The 20,939-nt window shown below is 32.6% G+C and overlaps 1 protein-coding gene across 1 annotated transcript in view; it reads left to right on the forward strand.

Moving 5' to 3' along the window:
- LOC123668519 overlaps nucleotides 1-16,710 on the forward strand; it is a 60,238-nt gene extending 43,528 nt beyond the window's left edge. The window contains exons 2-9 of the mRNA XM_045602253.1: nucleotides 4,814-4,905; nucleotides 6,757-6,951; nucleotides 7,395-7,502; nucleotides 8,535-8,636; nucleotides 9,255-9,387; nucleotides 9,532-9,766; nucleotides 15,251-15,444; nucleotides 16,079-16,710. Of these exons, the coding sequence (XP_045458209.1) occupies nucleotides 4,814-4,905; nucleotides 6,757-6,951; nucleotides 7,395-7,502; nucleotides 8,535-8,636; nucleotides 9,255-9,387; nucleotides 9,532-9,766; nucleotides 15,251-15,444; nucleotides 16,079-16,194 (1,175 nt within the window). The 3' untranslated portion in view covers nucleotides 16,195-16,710. The remainder of the gene's footprint in view (nucleotides 1-4,813; nucleotides 4,906-6,756; nucleotides 6,952-7,394; nucleotides 7,503-8,534; nucleotides 8,637-9,254; nucleotides 9,388-9,531; nucleotides 9,767-15,250; nucleotides 15,445-16,078) is intronic.
- Nucleotides 16,711-20,939: the final 4,229 nt, after the last annotated feature.

Here is a 20,939-nt window from a genome sequence, read left to right on the forward strand (position 1 = left end):
GTATTATTTGGTATATTATTATTTATTTTAGCTTTACAATTACATAGACCACATACCATGTATAATCAAATATATCCAATGTATCATATAGGTAATTAAATGACTTATTAGAACGTTAAATTTTTTAGTTAAATGTGTATAATTTATATTATTATATATTATTTATATTATTGTATATTTTGACTAAAAGCATTATTAGGTATATTATTATTATTATTCTAATTCGCTATTAAGTAGTCCCTTTGAGTCACAAACCTTCACAATAACTTTTATTTAATGAAACAGTATACAACTTTAGTAAATTTGTATGTGCTCAATATCATTACTTGGAATGTTGTACGTGTGTCATGTTTTATTGTTTATCCATACCCTCATTGTAGATCAAATTTTATTTCGGATATAATTATGAATAACCTACAGCGTATTGAGAATTCTTTGACACGGTAATATAAAGAAAGAAAAAAACAAAAATTAAGAGTCTCGAGGAAACAAAAGTCATACTCTTTTATAACTTAATATTTAACTTTATTTTTATTTTTTGTGTTGTTATTATTACTCATCCTACAATTTTAAGACTGCACATAATTATTTTGAGACAAAAAAAATGGCCGTGATAAACGGATGAGCGAATGCATAGACAGCAAAACCTTTGTAATAATAGTTCATTGATACCGTTTAAAATTCCAGTCACGAAGGACAGGAATCACGAATAATCTACACAAACGTGTTATAAACAAACTGACTAATTCACCTACAAACATAATGGTCAAGTTTTAATATTTATGTTATATTAGCTTCCGCGGCTTTACTCGCGTGAGTTACACTACTTTGGCTGTCTCGTTTTCCCCCGTTAAATTAAGTCACTCAGTAATAACATAGCATTCTCAAAACTACTAGTTTTTGAGTTTATTCATTACAAATATTTTACTCTCTTTAATATTAGTAAAGATAATTATAATACAGAAATACTAGCTGATCCCGCAAACGCTGTTTTACCATACATGTTATTAACCCCCCTTAATCTCCCTCCCCCCTTATAACTTAGGGGTATGAAAAATAGATGTTGGCCGATTCTCAGACCTACCCGATATGCACACAAAATTTCATAAACATCGGTGCAGCCGTATCGGAGGAGTCTTGCAACTAACACTGTGACACGAAAATTGTATATGTAAGATAACAATTCTGCATTAAAACAAAGTGTACAATATTATGTTTGTTTCTGAACAGAGTTCACAATCTGTTTATCTAACAGTTTCTAATCTGTTTGACTTTATTACTCGAACATTTACTCGAATGGATCTAGCGTGACGTGCAGACCAAAACCATTAAACTCACAATAACATTTTAAACGTGTGTATTCGACGGCTCGTAAGGATGAAATGTGTATCTTCATTTTTCATTATTTGCGTTTAAAAAGAAACTGATATAACCACGAAACTTACTGTGTCAGATCATTATATTGATAGATGTTAACATGTTTGAGTGGCTCTGATAGCATTATTTCTGATATGTACCTAAGAACAAGACTTGGATACAGCAAAGGAACACTGAGACCTAAATAATTAATATATTTATAGAAGAAATAGATAAGCAAATTATAGACAATATTAATATAGGTCGGTGCATATAATATGTTGTGGGCTTAGATCAGGGATAGCACTGCTCCTGTCTTTTAAATTCATCTCATGCCTGATAATAAAAAATAAGTATGCATTAGACCAAACGACTGAAGTAAAATTTCTTTAGCTCCTACAGTAATATACGAAACGTAACTCTCTCTTTTTCTATCTTCACAATTTGTGTATCTCCCTCTCGATTTCCATTCGCCTCACCCGATCACACTTTTTGTAACGCTCTCGTCACGCATTCACCAGCTTACTCCGCAAGTCAAGCGTGCGTAAAGAAGTTTTACTACAAAAAGAAACTAATTTGGAGAAAATAAAAGTTATTACGTAACAATTGTAATTTAGTCACTATGTTTATAATTAACACAACGGAAGCTGGCTGACTACAAAGCTATTTCATTACGGTCCAATATGTTTATATAATATGAAATCTAATTCCCAAACAGCGCACTGAGATAAAATATGCACCACATTGAACATTGGGCTTACCTTATTGCAACTGCTTCTTACAATCGATTTTATTAGGTAGAGTTTGCTCGATGATAAAACAAACATCGTGTCTATCTGATGTTTGTTTTGTGATCAGATAAACACACATATAAAGTTCAAAATTTACTGTTTCAAACAGACACATCGACCGGTATTTTTTGCATATATTTTTAATAATCAGAAAAATTTACATAACCGGAAAAGTGAGATCTTGTTGCGTGTACAAATCACTAGTTTTAGTTTAAAATATAATAAAAAAAATATTTGAGATCAATTAAATGTACTTACATAAGCTTCTTGCTTCATGGTACATAGCTACAATAAATTATTTTTATTCATTTCCCTAGTTGTATTTTGAAATAATTAACGATAAAATATCACTAGATATTCGTGACTTTTTAAAAATTAAAAAACTATTTGAAGTAATTTTAAGAATAGTTACGAAAATAATAACGGAAAGGATAAATTTGTTCTATTTCAAGTTTCTTTATAATATATGGCATAATATTATATCAATATAATTGTAAATATTCAATTATATAAGAACTAGATTCCTAGGGAAAGGACACTTAATGCAAAATATTCTGAATTACTTTATCAACTACATTGAGGAAAATTTTATCCTGGTTACGACGATGACAATAATCAGAAGCAGAAAAAATAGATTGACTTGAAAAAATAAATTTTACGCTAGTCATTATATGTTAATAGTTAAGAAATAATCCAAATATATTTATTTTATCTATAATATAAAAATGAGTCGCTGAATGTGTTGCTAAGCGCAAAACTCGAGAACGGTTGGACCGATTTCGCTAATTCTTTTTTTTAAATATTCCTTGAAGTACGAGGATGGTTCTTACGGAGAGAAAAATTCTAAAAAAAAAAAATTTAAATTTCCTGAAAAAGTCTAGAAACAACACTTTTCTATACTCCCATACAAAAGATTTGTGATAATACTTAAAAGTCAATTTGAACTTTAATACCATACGATAAAGTTTGTGTTAGGCGATACGAAGTTGGCCGGGTCAGCTAGTTTAAGTATAAATAAGGTTATAAAACTGGCAAAAATCCCCCGCTATATGACACTCTCTCTCACGACCACTGGTTGATTGGAAGAGATCTCTTCTAGGGATAAGTCCACCTTTGCCATCAATTTTCCATCTGTATTTCTGTTTTTAAGTGCAATAAAGTATATATATAAATTATATTATTTTATAACAATATTCATTATTAATGACTTACGTGCCCGAGTTTGCATCTTCAAACATCTGCCTATGTCGTCCCAAAAGTTACTTTTATAATGAGTTTTTAATGTTTACTCCTTAAGAAAGGATGTAAGGCCAAAGGTGTGAAAAAATATGGAAAGTGAAATCTTATGAAGCAGTAACCTTAACATGTAACGCTGAGACCTGCCCTGAGAGTGGCTGAAAGTCCCTTGTGAGAAACAGTTAAATAGTAGTCTGGAGTCAATTCCAGTCTCGTGTCGAGCTGAGACATACATTTTTTTTCTTATTAGGTTTTTTTTTAAATTAGTAATAATGATAAATGTTTAATGTATCATTATTTATGCCGCTTTTAAGTAACGATTAAGTTAGAAATAATTATTTTATTATAACTTGTCCATAAGTAAAAGCCTCATAAAAATCCGTTCAGTGGTTTTTGTTTTAATCTCTAGCAGATAGATTTATCGAGATCGAGATAATTTTTTCTTCGGGAGTATCGATATATACAGTTTTATTATATGTATCGATACCAAAACAACATACAATTAAAATTACATTACCAACGAGTCAATAATAACAGACAGCCTAGATCACTTTGTATTCCAAGAGACGTTAGCACACTACACATTTTTCAAGGCAAGTAGCGCATTAGAAAATCGTATTAAATATTATGTTTATGCAAATGGTGACCACTGACTATCTAACTATCCGACTTTTTTGTTATAAACTTTTAATTTAGGTTGTGTAACGTCATCGGGTAATTGGCATTCCGAAAATTTTTACTGAGGAGGGTATGTCCTGCTCAAAATCTGGAGAAGCTCAACAGAAGAAGAAGCTCAGTAGGATTACCAACGCGCTTGCGATGCTTCTAGTATTGCAGGCGTTCCATAAGCTACGGTAATCGCTTACCATCGGTGAACCGTACGCTTGTTTGCCGACCTAGTTGTATAAAGAAAATTGTAAAGTAAAGAATAAATTTTATATCTATTATATAAAATGCTTACTTTACAAACAAAGTAAATAATAAAAATAGTAAAATATATAACAATATTACTTCAGACGTAGTTACGTTCTATACTACAATTATTTTATTATTGATAAAATAACTGACCCAACGAACGTTGTCCTATCTTGCGACGTGCGAAACGCTTAAAGTTGAAAAATAATATTTGCGTCTTCTGAAATAACGCAACGTTCGACGCAAATTTCTTTATTTTTTCATTCCGTTACAACCTTTGACAAACAATAAAAAAATATGTATTAAAAATAATTGAACTGATCCAGCCGTTTCGAATAATGCATTTTATTTACGACACATTAATATTTATAGACAGACAAGACCTACTGTATCTTGTGATATAATAGACTGTCAAAAATATTTAATAAAAGACCTTTCAATTGTAAACAGATGATACGGTGCAAGTGTTACGTCGGTATCTCATTATACTAACAATTACGTTTCTTTTCTTACAGGAACAGTGTTAGGTGAGGAGAAAATAGGCAGGCGACGTGCTGTTCCCGTGCTGTACCTTCAAGGTTCCCATTATGACGTTGGTTTTGACATCGTAAGTTTTATATATTAATTTCCTATTTAATATATAAGCCACGGCCAGGCACTGTGTGAAAATTAAGTACTTAACGAATTCTATGTGGAACCAAATTGTATTTTGCACTGTGTATAAAAAAGAAATGTAAATGTATGTGATGAACAGTTTCTAGAAAACAAACAATTTAGTTTTAATAATCGTAACGAAAAATTGTTTTAGATATATAGGCAACTTTAAAAGTGTCACTTGTTACTTAGTATTAGGTGCATAGAATTTGAAAAAGTGTATAATGGTGCATTTTGTAGATTTATAATAATCAAATACTTTTTATATTTACGTTAATTCAGATTATTTTTTTATAATTCTTAAAGTAATTTAGTAAACAACTTATAAAATACCTACGTTTATAATTACTGCTATTGCGAATGCTGGCTCAAGATATTAGCGAATATTATCGATATTTTCACTTAAAACTAGCTATCAAATCATCTATTAAAATTACCTCGAGAAGAGAGGCCACAAAAAAAATTTATATATCTGCAATTGAAAAAAATAATTTTGTACAATTAATAATTATCTGTTAAAGCGGCATTGCATACCAAAAATAAAAATCTGCTTTTGCGAACAGTAATGTCATATCGTTATCTCAACATTTTGATTTCTTTGAGATTTCTTTACTAATATTTATAACAGTTCTTCTAATTTGTTTTAAAAATGTTACATTTGGTGTGTATGAAATGCAACAATATGTTAATCTTTTTTGCACGACTAGGTCGGCCAACAAGCGTACGGCTCACCTGATTGTAAGCGATTACCATAGCTTAGTGACGCCTGCAACACTACATGAATTGCTAGCGCTTTGCCGATGCTACCCCCAATCCCCACCAGGAGCCCTGGTCACTGTACTCACCACAGGAACAATTTCAAGATGGAAGTCAGTAGGAGGATTCGATTGGGCTGGGTGGCATTTGATAGACTACTTCGAGTCTTCACTTCGAAAATTCCGCTATGATTGAAGCTAAAAATCTTCAAGCAACGCGTCCTGGCTGTTCCAACATACGGTGCTAAGACGTGGACACTGATGGAGGGACTATACCACAAGTTTAAAGTCTCTCAAAGTTCAACGGAACGGGCATGCTTGAGGTCTCTCTCAAAGATAGGATTAGAAATGAACTATCACGAGAAAACGAAACGTAACCGACATAACCCACAGAATAAGCAAATTGAAGTGGCAGTAGGCTGGTCACCTGTGTCGCAGAACTAATGGGCGTTGGAGCAGACAAATCCTGAAGTTGGGACCGCGTTTTTCTAAACGTAGGGTGAGACGTCCTCAATCTCGCTAGACCGACGATCTACGTAAGATTGCTGGTGGAGGCTAGATGAAAATTGCGGAAACTTGGGGAAGCGTATGTTCAGCAGTGGACTGCGATAGGCTGAACTGACTAAATTTATCTTTTAGGCTGTTAAAATGTCATAAACACCATTGTTTACACAAACGAAATAATAGAGTGCCATATCATTATTTAAAAATAATCAACTTATTATAATTAATTGACATTTAAGTAAATATAAATTATAAAGCAAAAACCAACAGGTCTAAGGCTGAGTTAAGGTGAATTCGATAACAATATTTCAAAGACATGTGTATCTACTGTCATTTTATACTAAGACCGGCGGTTAATTTGAGGTAAAACGTACTAAAATCTTATAAACCCTATAGCATTTCTCGGTTAATGGACTATCCAATATAAAAGATGTTTTCAATTAGTACCAGTAGCTACTAAGTTTAGCGCGATCAGACAATGAAACAAAAAACTCTTCGCTTTACAATATTAGTATAGATTTTTAATCCTTAACATTTTTTCTCAGGGACGTAACTTTGCATCCATCATCAAGAGTTTCCTGGCAACATACCAGAACCTTAGAGACTTCGAAAGAGAATACAAAACGGATATCGGCAGGGAAGCATACGATAAGACACTTGAAAACATGAAGAAACGGTTCCCATATTACGTAAAGGAAATGCAAGGTGTCGCAGACGGAGCTAATGTGCCGTTCCATCAGGTTTATAATCTTATTAATAATCTAACTTTAGTTTTAACTATAACTAAAATAATGTTTCACGATTCACGATCACGAAATAATATTTAGTATAAACTAAAACAGTCTGTACATCCCACAGTCGAGCAAAGTCTAAATGCTCGCGCTGCTGTACAGCAGGTTTGCATATAATAGCCATATAATGAGTAATGGTAGTAATCACGTGGTTTTTGATAACGAGCAGAAACGACGGCTTTACCTCCATAAAGACAAACATATATTTCAGCTGTATCAAAAGCATAAATATATGTATCACATTTAAAAACTTTCATTTGCCACATTCGATACTGTTAACACGATTTGATACTCTTCTCAGGAAGCAAAAAATATAGTAAAACATTGATGTAAAATATTTTTATTTTAATCACAATTGTAAAAATTTCTCAATCTTCATGTATTATTTTCAGCTTTTCCTATTGCAAATGGATGACATAATTGGAACAATTAACGACAACCACTTACCTCGCAACGACACAGGGGGTTGCAGCTCTTTGGCAATTAAAACTCCTAAAAGCGTTAGTAATTTGTTATATTTAATTACAATGGATTCGTACTATTAACTAATAATATTTAAATTAAATAATCTTTAATATTGCATGTTAAGCGTTACATATATTACACATCCGGACCTAAGCGGGTACATTACTACAAAGAAGAGCTTAACACAAATAGTTACAAAATATTTCATTTTTGTCTTATTAAAATAAACTATTCTAATTCTTACTATAAGATTTATAAATAAGATGTAACCATCCGGATTTCAGCGGTCATATTCAATTTATTTCTAATATAGTATATATTCATTCATTCTGTAAGTTACTCGCTAATATTTAAAATTTAAAAACAAAACACAATAAAATAATGGTGTTATTATCGCTGAACCAATTTTAAAAAAAATGTTTATATAATTCCTGTTTATGTTTTATTATTACTTATGACAGCGGTAGGTAAGGGTGGAGAAAATATATTGTTGGGTGATAAAGCCCAGTTTATATTCAAGCGAACACAAACATCGAACAATGAACGTTAAATGTTTAGTTTGTGTATATGGACGTAACTATACTAGTAACTAAATATTGTGAATACGCTTCGACTCGAGTTTGCAAACTGAAGTACAACAAGCTAATAACACTCTTATTCGCCGTCACTCGCTCCATCCTCTGGTCTCTTCACGAACATCGTTGCTACGCAACTCTTAACTAATTTTGCTTAACACGTTCACACAGAACACAAATTAGATCAGCAAGAACATCAATAAACAGAATGTTCGATAATCTTCAGCAATAATAAACATGCAGACAAAGTTGGCGAACACATGTAGCCATATAAATTTGTTCACAGGTGGTTACCGAAGTTTAAAAAATATTTGAGACAGGTTCCTATAACAGAAAAACGATTAGTGGAAACCTGGCTTTAATCATTATGTTTAGCTAATTTTAATAAGTAATATTCGAGCTAGTATTATAATTTGAATGGAACTGAAGAATAAGGTAAATTACCTACATTTTTAAATAATCAACATTTCTCTTATCGCAATTTTATTTCAGGCTGTTCTTGGACACACTGAAGACGCATTTGGAGAGACTCTCAATCATTTCTATATAATGTCAGCTCACATTATTCCTACTCAAGAAGATAAAGAACATGGAGTAAGACTATAGATAAATATTATATGTTTAAATTTGCTTGTACTAAGTTTACAAATATTTGCAAAATAGTCCAATAAAATGCTTAAAATTTTAATACGGTATTAAGAACGCGCCAATTTGTAATGGAACAGGTTTTTGGGTAAATGTCAGAAAATCTACATTAATGTCTGTCATTAAAAAAGTTTTAATTACATATTTATAATAACTAGTTGTCGATTTATTCTATTTTTTGCATAATTTAAAAAAAATAGCATTCTGCACAACTTCTCTATATAAATTATAAGTTTGCGAAATTTCATACACCTCCGTCCGTGCAATTTTCGTAAAAAGAGGTACAATGTTTTTCCTTCACGTATATATAGAAGACTAGCTGACCTGGCTGTGCTAACCTACTTAATCCCCCCCCCCCCTATAACTTAGGGGTATGAAAAATATATAGTTGTTCGCCAATTCTCAAACCTACCCGACATACACACAAAATTTCATAAAAATCAGTCCAGCCTTTTCGCAGGAGTATGGTAACTAACATTGTGACACGAGCATTTTTGTATATAATAATATAGATTTTCACTATTGCGAACATGACAATAAAAGTTTTAAATATGACTATAATTTTAGGCAATTGAAGAAAGGTTCGCATCGCTGTGCTATGCAGGCCACTTACCTGGTTACACAATGGGCTATAATGAAAACGGTCTAGTGTTCTCTATTAACACCCTAAGTCCCTTAATGCTTAAACCTGGCAACACACGTGAGTATCTTCTCCTTATCTATTTCTCTAAACCCTATTGCGAAATACTCGCAAGGCAAATGAAAAATATATACGTAACAGATATATAAATTTTCTTACTCACAGTTCTTATCTAGCATTACTTATTGAGATTTTAAATTTCAGCACGTACATTCATCACGCGAGCTCTTTTAGCGTCAAAGAATTACGCAGAATCTGAAAGAATCCTTCGTGACGAGGGATTGGGAATTGCAAATGGTTTCTCCGTGAACATGATATGGACGAACAAGAACGGTGAACACCAGATATACAACGCTGAAGTTGCGCCCGACCTCAAAGCAGATAGATCAATCGTAAACGTCCACAAGTATACAGATGAGCCCTTGATACATACTAATATGTAAGTAGCATATAATATATTTTTTGTCTGTAATTTATCTATACTAATATTATAAAGCTGAAGAGTTTGTTTGTTTGTTTAATTATGTAATTTGCGCTAATCTAATTCGAATTCAAAATTTTTTTTTTGTGTTGGATAGTCCATTTACCGAGAAAGGCTATAGAGTATCTAACATCACGCTACGGCCATTAGCAGCTGAACATTAACAAGATATGTTACAAATTTATTGGTTAAAGGTATCCAAAAATTATGAATGATGGAATTGATCGCCCTTTAAAGCTCTAAAAAAAGTTCCTCACCAGCATATGTCTATCTTTTAAGGTTAACTCATTAGTTTTTATGGTAATAAAGTTTGTTTATTTATTTATTTATTTAATTAGAACCACCAACAGAATTGTATGTTTAAAAAATTTACAATTAGATATATGCAAAGGTATTAAGTATATACATATAATTCCTCTTAAAGGTAGTTACAGCATGCGCTTTAGACAATTGAGTCATCAGCATCAAAAGATTTTAAACATATAGGATTTAAATAAAAAAAAAAATACAAACAAAATAAAGAACTAAATACATAACTATTACTATTATAAATTAAGATAAGTTAATATTAGTGCTACATAACTTTTGATTTGAGGAATCAAATGACTTTAATAGTTTCTTTTTAAATACAGCTAAGTTATCTGCAAAGATGTCTAATGACTTGTTTTTAACTGTAAATTCTCTGTAGAGCCTACTCAGTCTAGGGATGAGGGAATAATAACCGAGGTTTGTTCTCTGGGTTTTATAAGCAAATAGTGAAAGGGGATATCGTGGTATGCGAGAGGGAACGTTAATTGAAATTTTGCTTAGGAGTTCTGAATTATCCACAGTTCCATTCACTAGTTTGTGTAAGAATACCATATCGAGTAGCTTGCGCCGGTTAGAGAGTGAGTTTAATCGAAACTTATTTAGCCGTGAGTAGTAGGGCATTCTTTTGTCCTGTCCAATAGAATAAAATTGCGTAAACCGTCTCTGTATACTTTCCAATCTATCTTTATGGGTCTGGTAGTTAGGGTTCCAAATGTGCGTTCCATATTCTAGCTTACTCCTTACTAATGTAGTGAATAAAATTTTTTTGGTTTTCAGTTTTTTAAATTGTTTAGAATTTCTAAAAATAAACCCCAACATCTTGCGTGCAGACCTGCATATGTTATCAATATGTACATTATAACGTAACTTACCATCAATAGTGATACCTAAATCGCGAACATACTCCAATTTCTGTAATTGGTGCGTACCAATAAAATATTTTCCCTCAACAAAAAATCGTTTACGTGTGAAAGTAATATATGAACATTTGGAAGGGTTAAGCTCCATTCCATTTAACTTACACCATTCGAAAACTCTATTGATATCTTCTTGTAAAGACTTAACGTCATGCTTATTTGTAATTTCTTTAGCAAGCTTTAAATCGTCAGCATAAATTAAACATTTGGAATTCTTGATGCAATTAGTAATGTCGTTAATGAAAATATTAAATAGTAATGGTCCTAAAATTGATCCTTGAGGAACACCAGACACAGCGAGATAAAATAGAGAATTGTGACCTTTGATAACAACGTATGAGCGTCTGTTGGCTAAATATGAAGAAATCCAAGACAAAAGAGGCCCTCCTATGCCAAAAGTTGAGAGTTTTGCCACCAGCAGTTTGTGGTTTACCCTGTCAAATGCTTTTGAGAAATCTGTGTAAACTGCATCGACTTGTCTACACGCATCTATAGATGTTGTAACGAAGTTCATGAAATTAGCTAGATTTGTTATGGTAGATCTACAGTCAATAAATCCGTGTTGAGATTCTGAGAGAGCATGGTGAACGTGGCGTGACAAGATTGGATGTAGCAAAGATTCGAAGACTTTCGATAGTGTCGAGAGTATTGATATAGGCCTGTAGTTGGTTATAGATTCACGATCGCCATTCTTATAAACAGGGACTATTCTTGCTAACTTCCATATCTCAGGATAAACACCTGTGCATAAAGATTTGTTATATATTAAGTGAAGTGGTAATGATAATGGAACAGCGCATTCCTTAATGAATAAAGGAGGCAAATTGTCCGGACCTGATCCTTTTCTTACATCAAGTCCTTTCAGCTTTCTGATTATATCCTCAATGGTAATTTTAATATTGCAAATGCTACCTGAGATAACATTCAAGACATGTGAGTAATTTTGTGAATATTCACTCGAGTCATAGACTGATGCGAAGAAATCCGCAAAGAGATTGCACAAGCTAGAGCCATCAGTGGCAATTTTATCACCAAGCTTCATCTTTGCGGGATATGTATTTGTTGAATGCTTCATATTTTTTAGATGAGTCCAGAAACTTTTAGGATTTTTCGTCAAATTATCTTCAATTGATGCAATATATCTATCATAACATTCCTTCATTAACTTGTTACTGTCGTTTCTTAGAGATTCAAAATGAATTTTATCAAGTTTGTTTTTGAATATTTTAAATTTTAACCTGTATTTATTTTTTTGTTTCAACATGGAAATTAGTTTATAGTTATACCATATAGGGAATTTACTGTTTTTACGTTTAGTCTTAGGAACATGTTTTTCAATGATTTCCCTCACTTTATTATAAAATATTGTGAGCATAGAATTGACATTAAAACAATTTGAAAATAAATTAAGCCAGGGTGTATTATTTAAATCATTGATAATATTACCATAGTTTGCCTTATAGAAGTTTAATCTTTCAGTAGTCTTTTCATCTATGTTAGCTAAGTCGCTTTGTTCAAGACTAACTAATAAGGGTGGATGGTGATTGTCAACTATGCTGATAGGGTTTGGGTATTTGATGACATTGACATGCGTATTACAAGTCAGGACTAAATCAAGTAATCTTTCATTTGAATTGAAAATGTTATTAAATTGTTTCAAATTATTTTCTTCAATAAAATCAATAAGAGAATTACCAAGACAATTACCATATTCTGGGTACATATAATTTACTTCTGGTGATACAGACCATGATATACTACTTAAATTAAGATCACCTATAATGAGCACATGTTCATTTGCGTTAATTATTCTAGAGGTGTTAATTAAAAATGTATTCAGTGCTTCACTTTTGACTGGTGGTGGTATATACACAGCACAAATAGCTATTTGACTAAGTTTATTTTGTATTACTGCATCAACTGTCACCCATAGATCCTCGCAAGTACTATCCCACTGTGATAAACGACTAGAACTAATACTACTTTTTACTGCGATCATTATTCCCCCTCCATTACTAACCTTTTTAGTATTACTCTGTTTTCTGTCTCTACGATAAACTATATAGCGATTATCAATAAATTCACCATCAAATACTCCGTCATTAAGCCAAGTTTCTGTTAGTATAATAATATCAAAGTCATTAGATAAAATATTAAGTTTTACCTCGTGTGTTTTGCTTTTGATCCCTCTAACATTTTGGTAATATATTTTCAAATTATAGAATTTTATATATAATAAATACAAGACTAAATTATTCGAAATTACAGTTCTAAGATTTAAGTTGTTCCAGCAAATGTTCTAAAATGATGAATTTTTTGCGAAGGTGGTTTTATAGAAACCATATAAATCCTTATTCAAATAAATACGTTATTCATTACATGTATTTTTTTTAACAAATCTGTTCTTAACATTATTCGATTTGAATTCATACCTTAGAAGATATTATAGTTTAAAAATAGCTTTGCAGCGAATTAACGGTTAGAAAATTAATAATAAGTGATTTTGTTGTATTTTTATCTAGCTGCATATGAATTCTTACGATTCTGCCTGTAATCCTCTCTCCATATAGGAAAAGGATTGAGCTTAATCCATTCCGCTGCTCCACTGCGGGTTGACAGAATATTTCAATCCTTACGAATGAAAACTTTGTCTTTTGTAATATTTATTTTGAACTCATATCTTAGAAGATAATGTAAAACCAAATGAATTGACATCACGCCGCGCGCCTGTGTAAGTCGCCCAACTTGCACGGCTTAGTACGTTTTTTCCTCAAATTAATGCAGATGAAACCACGCGGCAAAGCTAGTTTGCGTTGTAAAAGTGAGTCATCACTGTCACTTAGCCCGATTAGAACATCTATCTGAATTACGTACTTCAACTGGTAAATTTTAACACAGCTTGTACTAGAGTAGAAAAATTTAATTGAGATAGATTTTTTTTTTTTTTTAATTTATTGGGAGCTGGATTCGAGTCCTTCGCTCTAAACTGTACAAATTTTTACTATTTTATTATGTATATAATTATAAACAAATCTTCTACACTTCAGATTTTTTTTTCCTTATTATATCTTCTCTATGCACTGCAGGAAATACCTTGTTAAAATTTTGGATACAATCTTACAAAAGATCACAGCTAAATAACATTGGTCTAATAGTGTTTTATTCCTGTGGCGAGTAAGGTGACCCGAGCTACTGGGGAGGGTCGGTTCCTACTGGGTTGGCTACGCGCTTGCGTTGCTTTTGATATTGCAAACTATCTATAAGCTACGGTAACTACTAGCCATCATGTTGGGCGACTCAAAGTCACCTCTCTCAACTCAAGGGCTCATGGTCACCTTTAAGAAACCGCTTTAGGTGATCAGGCCGTCATTACACATTGTTTTAAATCTTGTTAAATTTTGTATTTCTTTAAAGTTTTAAATAAACAGTATAATGGGAGGTGGATGGTTGAAAAAATATAATTTATCTACACTAATGTTGTAACATTCTACTTATGTTTCCAATACTTGACTTATAATTACTACTGTTATAGCGCAGACAACAAAACACTCAATTTAAGCAATTTCACATGATGGTATAATATCCACATCGATATCGTAAAATCTCATTATAACATCGCGCGCATGCGCGCAGCTGCGCTCTCATTGGTTAGATTTTAATGGCAGCAAAATCACTGTGACAATACACGTACGCGTGAATTTAATTTAATAAATTAAAAGTTTAAAAAATGGATAGCGACGATGATATTTGTACGCCTCCGGATATTCTAGAATTGGCAACAAAATTAACTCACAATCTTTTGCCAGAAAAATCTAGAAAATTATATGAAAAAGAATATAATAACTTATTCCGACTCCGCCTACGAGCTCTACTGCTTGCCCCGCGACCGCTACAGCTGCTGGATCAATAATTAACATTAACTTTCAAAATTGTACCATCCAAAATTTGAACAATTATTATAAATAAACTATTGTCAGCTTATACTCTTGTTGTTTGATTAATTGCATTAGTGAAGATAAAGTAGTGTATGCAACTGCATATAAGACGGGTATTAAAACACTCGTTACTATTATGAAACTCGCTGCGCTCGTTTCATAAACTCACACTCGTGTTTTAATACCCTTCATTATATGACAGTTGCATAAACTACTATTAATATCTTTACAAAACGTCGAGACGAATGAAGAGCATTTATGTTCTAAAATAATACCCACAGATATCAACGTGTATCTGTAAAAGAAGTTATCGGTCCAATAATAGACAGCAGCGAATACCGTATGAAGATCATTCACTCTCATACTCCTCCACACGACCAGAAGGATATCAAGAATATACTGTCTGACACCACCGGTACTGACTTCCAAGTGTTCCAAGAGAAGAAGGATTCCATTATCAAAACTATCGCTGCTGGTAAGGGTTTTTTTAAAGTCAATAGACGAAACATCACAAGAAATTTGTTTTTGTTTTAGAAATCACGATTGTTTACATTTTTTTTTATTAGCGGACATAGCAGGAAATGTTTAGCTTACAAATTTGGAGCGGTTCTATTGGGGAAGTGCCTCGAGCTTACAGAAGATCACAGTTAGAAAATGCTATTCTCAAGTATCGTCTTTTTCTTGTCGTAAGGTAGCAAGAGCTCATGGAAAAGATCGGGGCTAGGGTCGACAATGTGCTCTCCTGATATTACAAGTATCTATTTGCTACGGTAATTGCTTACAATCAGGTGGACTGCCAATACACTACCAATACTGTTTTACCAACCTTGTGGTATAAAAAAACCACAACTCCCTTAAGACAGACCCTTAAAGAAATTTTAATACATTTTCGATAATCGAAGAACGAATGTTTACCTTCATAAAAAATGAGTTGCTGAAATTTACCTAATTGGAAAATTCTTCTTTTTTGTGTTCGTATAAAAGAAACATGAAAAAATACGTATTCACGAAAAAAGCAATATGGCGACACAAAGTTCGCCACGGCAGCTACTATATTTATAAGCTTGTAACTTTAGCGTTGATGTATAATTTATTAAAAAAAATTTCAGGGCTGTTCGAGTTGGACAAAATGACTTGGAGCATCTTCATCAATAAACCAAATATTTCAGAGCCCGTTGCTATATTACCAATAAGGTTCTCGATGTTAGATAAATCAGTTCAGTAAATATTCGAGAGCGTAAATAAAGCGATTTTAAAATAATTTAATCATAACTATAGATCGAATTATATTCGAATTTTTAGTTTGAAGTGTCATTTTTAAGTAATTGCTAGCTTGTGTTTTACTTTAGTAATAATCCTACATAAAAATTTATATCTGTATTGTGTACCTATAATTTATTTAATTATGCTCCAATATAGAAAAAATATTAAATGCTGCATGTAAATCAGCACTATCTACAATAAGTTTAGCATTACAATGTGTGTTTAAGGTATATCATTAAAATTACGATACTATAATATATTAGTCACCATAATTTAAATGTTAGCGTATTGTTTAAGAACATACGTAATGTTGGGTCTTCAATAAGTAACGATGCAAGTAATGGACAACAATATACTGATATTGATGTTGTCATTACTTAGCACATCTCTACAAGACACTGCACAGTTACTTCCTGAATATCCAGAAGAATAATATTAGCAATGTGGTGTGAAAAATAAATCAAATTATTACATCAAATTTGTGTTTTATTTTTACTTGACTTAAAATAGAATTCCTAAAAAATTCAACGCTCAAATGTAGTTTCAGCACTATATCCTTACACTGTTAGGTTAAAGTACTTCCCCAGAAGAGATACTCCAGACTTTTAGAAGGATTTGTCCTGCTGTGCCCAACCTCTTTTTTGTTGGGGTGAAGAACACAGCTAAATAATACTGCATTCAAGTAGTGTTGTGTTCTTAGAGTGAGTAAGGTGGCCTGAGCTCCTGGGGAAGGTCAAGGGTAGGGTCAGCAACGCGCTTGTGATGCTTCTGGCGTTGCAGGCATACACAGGCAGGCAGGCAGGAAATACACAGGCCGAAGACGGGTAGCAGCGTCTTCGGTGCGACAAAGCCAGACCTGCAGTCACCAACCCGCCTACCCAGCGTGGTGACTATGGGCAACACACATTTCATGCCATTTTGTGGCACTATGTCCAGCAGTGGACTGCGATAGACTGAAGTGATGATGATGATGATAAAATGTAGATAAAATATAATAATAATCATTAAAAAAATATTTATTTTTGTAATAATTACAAGAAATAGCACTTAAATATGGAATCCGTCTTAGTATTACTATTATTATATATTGCTTCATTTAAATTATATTTTGAACATAATATACAGATTTCTGTCATTTTTATTCGTGAACGTAAATAACTCCAGAAGTATTTCCTTTCACGCTAGCTACAAAAGAAGATACGCGACATCCGTAGAATGCAGTCATGTATGTAAAATTGAGTAGAATATTTCACGTTTTACGCCCATAGCACCTAACTAACAATCTCATCGTTCGCATACAATCGCACGATAGGGTATGTTAAAAATCTCTCACTGAGTGTAGAAATCCAAAAGTAAATTTTTATATGAAAAGTTTTTGAGCCAATAATGAAAACTTCATATTATCTCGGTGTGTATTAAAACTGCCAGATTTCATACGAATGGCGCACTTTTATTTTGACTTGAATACATCTTTAAAATTGCCTCCATGAAGGCAAATCAGAAATAATGATAATAACAAAATCGGGCGATACCGTTTCGTGTTCCAGCTACATATCTACCACCTTCATCCAAAATTTTATCACAATACTACGTATAGATAGCCAAAGGACCAAAGAATTGATTACGCTAAAAAGGGAAGGCACGTGGTGGGAAACGGACTGAGGTGAGACTTTGTATATGTAGTTCTCCATTAGAATGTTTACACCTTAAAATAAAATCTCACGTTGGTGTTTTCTTTTTGAAGTTAATTTTCTTTACGCACGCTTGACTTGAGGAGTAAGCTGGTGAATGCCTGACGAGAGCGTTACAAAAAGTGTGATCGATCGAGGCGAACGGAAGCTGAGAGGGAGATATAAATTAAATGGAAATAACGAAGTTTTACTTCAGTCGTATGGTCTAAAGTACACTTGTTTTTTTTTAGATGAGAGGGCAAGACCAATCGAATGGAACCAATAAGAAAACATCATAATAATACGACCGAGTCAAGGAACTATATAGAAAATATTACCTGTTACGAGAGTATTCACGTAAAACACACGACTGTATCCATGACATATCTACACCCAATTTGTTTTCATTGCTTTGCATTTTCGTATAAATAAAATTAAAATATCATCGACATATTCAGAAAAATATACCTAATAATTAAAACTAATAATAATTATTTACTTACGCATAGTTACTACGAGTACTCGTATTTTAATTCTCAGACATTGATTCTGTTAAATTATTTATTTCAAAGATACTCTATGTTTTAACGTTTATTTTATTAACTAGCTGACCCGGCGAACTTCGTATCGCCTAACACAAACTTTATCGTATGGTATTAAAGTTCAAATTGACTTTTAAGTATTATCACAAATCTTTTGTATGGGAGTATAGAAAAGTGTTGTTTATAGACTTTTTCAGGAAATTTAAATTTTTTTTTTTTTAGAATTTTTCTCTCCGTAAGAACCATCCTCGTACTTCAAGGAACATTTTAAAAAAAGAATTAGCGAAATCGGTCCAACCGTTCTCGAGTTTTGCGCTTAGCAACACATTTTGCGATTCATTTTTATATATAAGATTAGATGTTTTTTTCAAATTTTTATAACCTTTAATTAACAAATTACGGGAAATTTACCGAATTATTTTTCTACAGTATTTGTTATTTGCTTATCCATTAAGAGACTGACAACGTAAACTCATTTCTTTAAAAATGTTCGATATAAAGCAAAATAAGAGTCGAAAAATGTTAATTAATTACAAATTAACTAATTCTTTACTTTTCCTAATTAATTAGATTCGAAAGGAATGAAAGCTAATAAACAACAATAACAAGAAAATATAAAAACAAGTTTAATGTTTGTAGAGTACTTAGCAGAAAGGGTAGCGCTTAGTAACACGGTCTATTGCTACGTCATTTTATAAGTTCACATTTGAGCTAATAAAAAAATGGTGACGAGAAATTACTTGTTGCAAATCGTCACAATCGCATGTAGTTATTTTTGTCCATAAAAGGAGCAATAGACAACGTTTTCTCTAAAGCCTGAAACAATGATTTTATGGTTGTATTCATTTATGTAAAAGAACTATACTCCGTCCAATCGTATATTATCTTTATGACAGATCACGCCTATAAATTACAGTTTTTATTTCGGAATAACGTACAAAAAAATTCTACAGTAGGTAATGTCACACTTTATTGACGATTTATGGATTGAGTGAAGTGCCCTTTGCATCAGAAACAACCACATACTATGAAACGGTTCTTGAAATACGATAAATCGATCATATGATAAACATAATTTTAAGTCATTTAATCATTGTTTCTATAAATTTGATAAAAAAAAGGAAATAAAAATTGTATCTATGACTCAAATATTGATTATTTGCAAGAAATAAGGTCAAAATTTTGGAATTTGATTTCAAACCAAGAGTAGAGAGCAATAACTCTGTTCATTCATTTATTTATTTTATAACGGCGACCTTAAAATGTAACTATGCACGCGTTAGTGAAATTTAACTTTAAAATGCACGGTTAATAAAGTCTAAATCAAGTTTAAATCAATAGTTATGAGCTTAATAGCAAAAACTTAGAAAATCACATCATAAAGATAAACGATTGGGTGGAGTTATAATCAGGTAACTTCTTCATGATCACGTTCACAATTCAGCCTGTAACATCTCACTGCTGGACATAGCCCTCTTTCTCCGTGTAGGAGAAAGGTCAAGACTCAATCCATCACCCTGCTCCTCTGAGGGTGTGGTGAATATATTCCCTATTACCCAAATACCCATCCCGAACGGGAAGACATATTTGTACAAATACAAATTTGTACAAATGTTTCTTCCCCGTTTGAATGTCTGTCCATGTCTCATCTACACTGTACCTCAGAGAGTACGTTAAGCGATCGGTACCAGTTGTTATCATGTACACCTGATAGCGATCGTTACTCAAAGTAGGGAATATATCCGCCAACCCGCATTGGAGCAGCGTGGTGGATTAAGCTCTGATCCTTCTCCTACATGGGGAAAGAGGCCTATGCCCAGTAGTGGGATATTACAGGCTGAAGTGAATAGAAAACTTTTGGGGACAGTCCCGCAATAATACCATTACCACTATATCTGCCTGCCCATTTATTGGCTTTAGTAACAACTGCAGCAGCTGAGTCATGTCGCCTTTTCATGTAGCTAAAGGAAATTTACGTTTTTTTATAAGCTCGAAGTAACGCTGACAAAGATTAATGATTGAAATTGGGAAATGAAATACCTTAAAACAATGAATATGAAACGTTTATCAGCTACAGAAGACGTGAATAAGGGTTTGAAAGATTCTTGGCACAAAGTTTTTGAGACTTTGTAACCAAATTCATATATTATGTAAAAGTAATCAAGGCTAATTGTACTGAAAAGCTTGTGCGGCGAGAAGCGGTGGGAACACTTAAGAGTTTGGAAAAACTGGAGACGGCGGTGATGGTTGTTGTTTGGAATGTCTTTTGAAACAAAACAAAACAAACGTTCCGATTCAGGTTCTGAACTACTTATTAAGAATGAGTAATTACGTGTTTCAGTTTTCAAATTCGTGTCAAAGTGTGCATATTCTAATCTTAAATAGGCGATAAAATTTGTATGGAAATCCGTTATTTCAGGAGTTAGAAGCTTCAGACTTTTCCATAGACGTTTGAGTAGCATTTTTAAAATTAAGAGAAAACCACTCGCATCAAA

Source organism: Melitaea cinxia, chromosome Z (genome assembly GCF_905220565.1).
Source record: "Melitaea cinxia chromosome Z, ilMelCinx1.1, whole genome shotgun sequence".
NCBI classification, from domain to species: Eukaryota; Metazoa; Arthropoda; class Insecta; order Lepidoptera; family Nymphalidae; genus Melitaea; species Melitaea cinxia.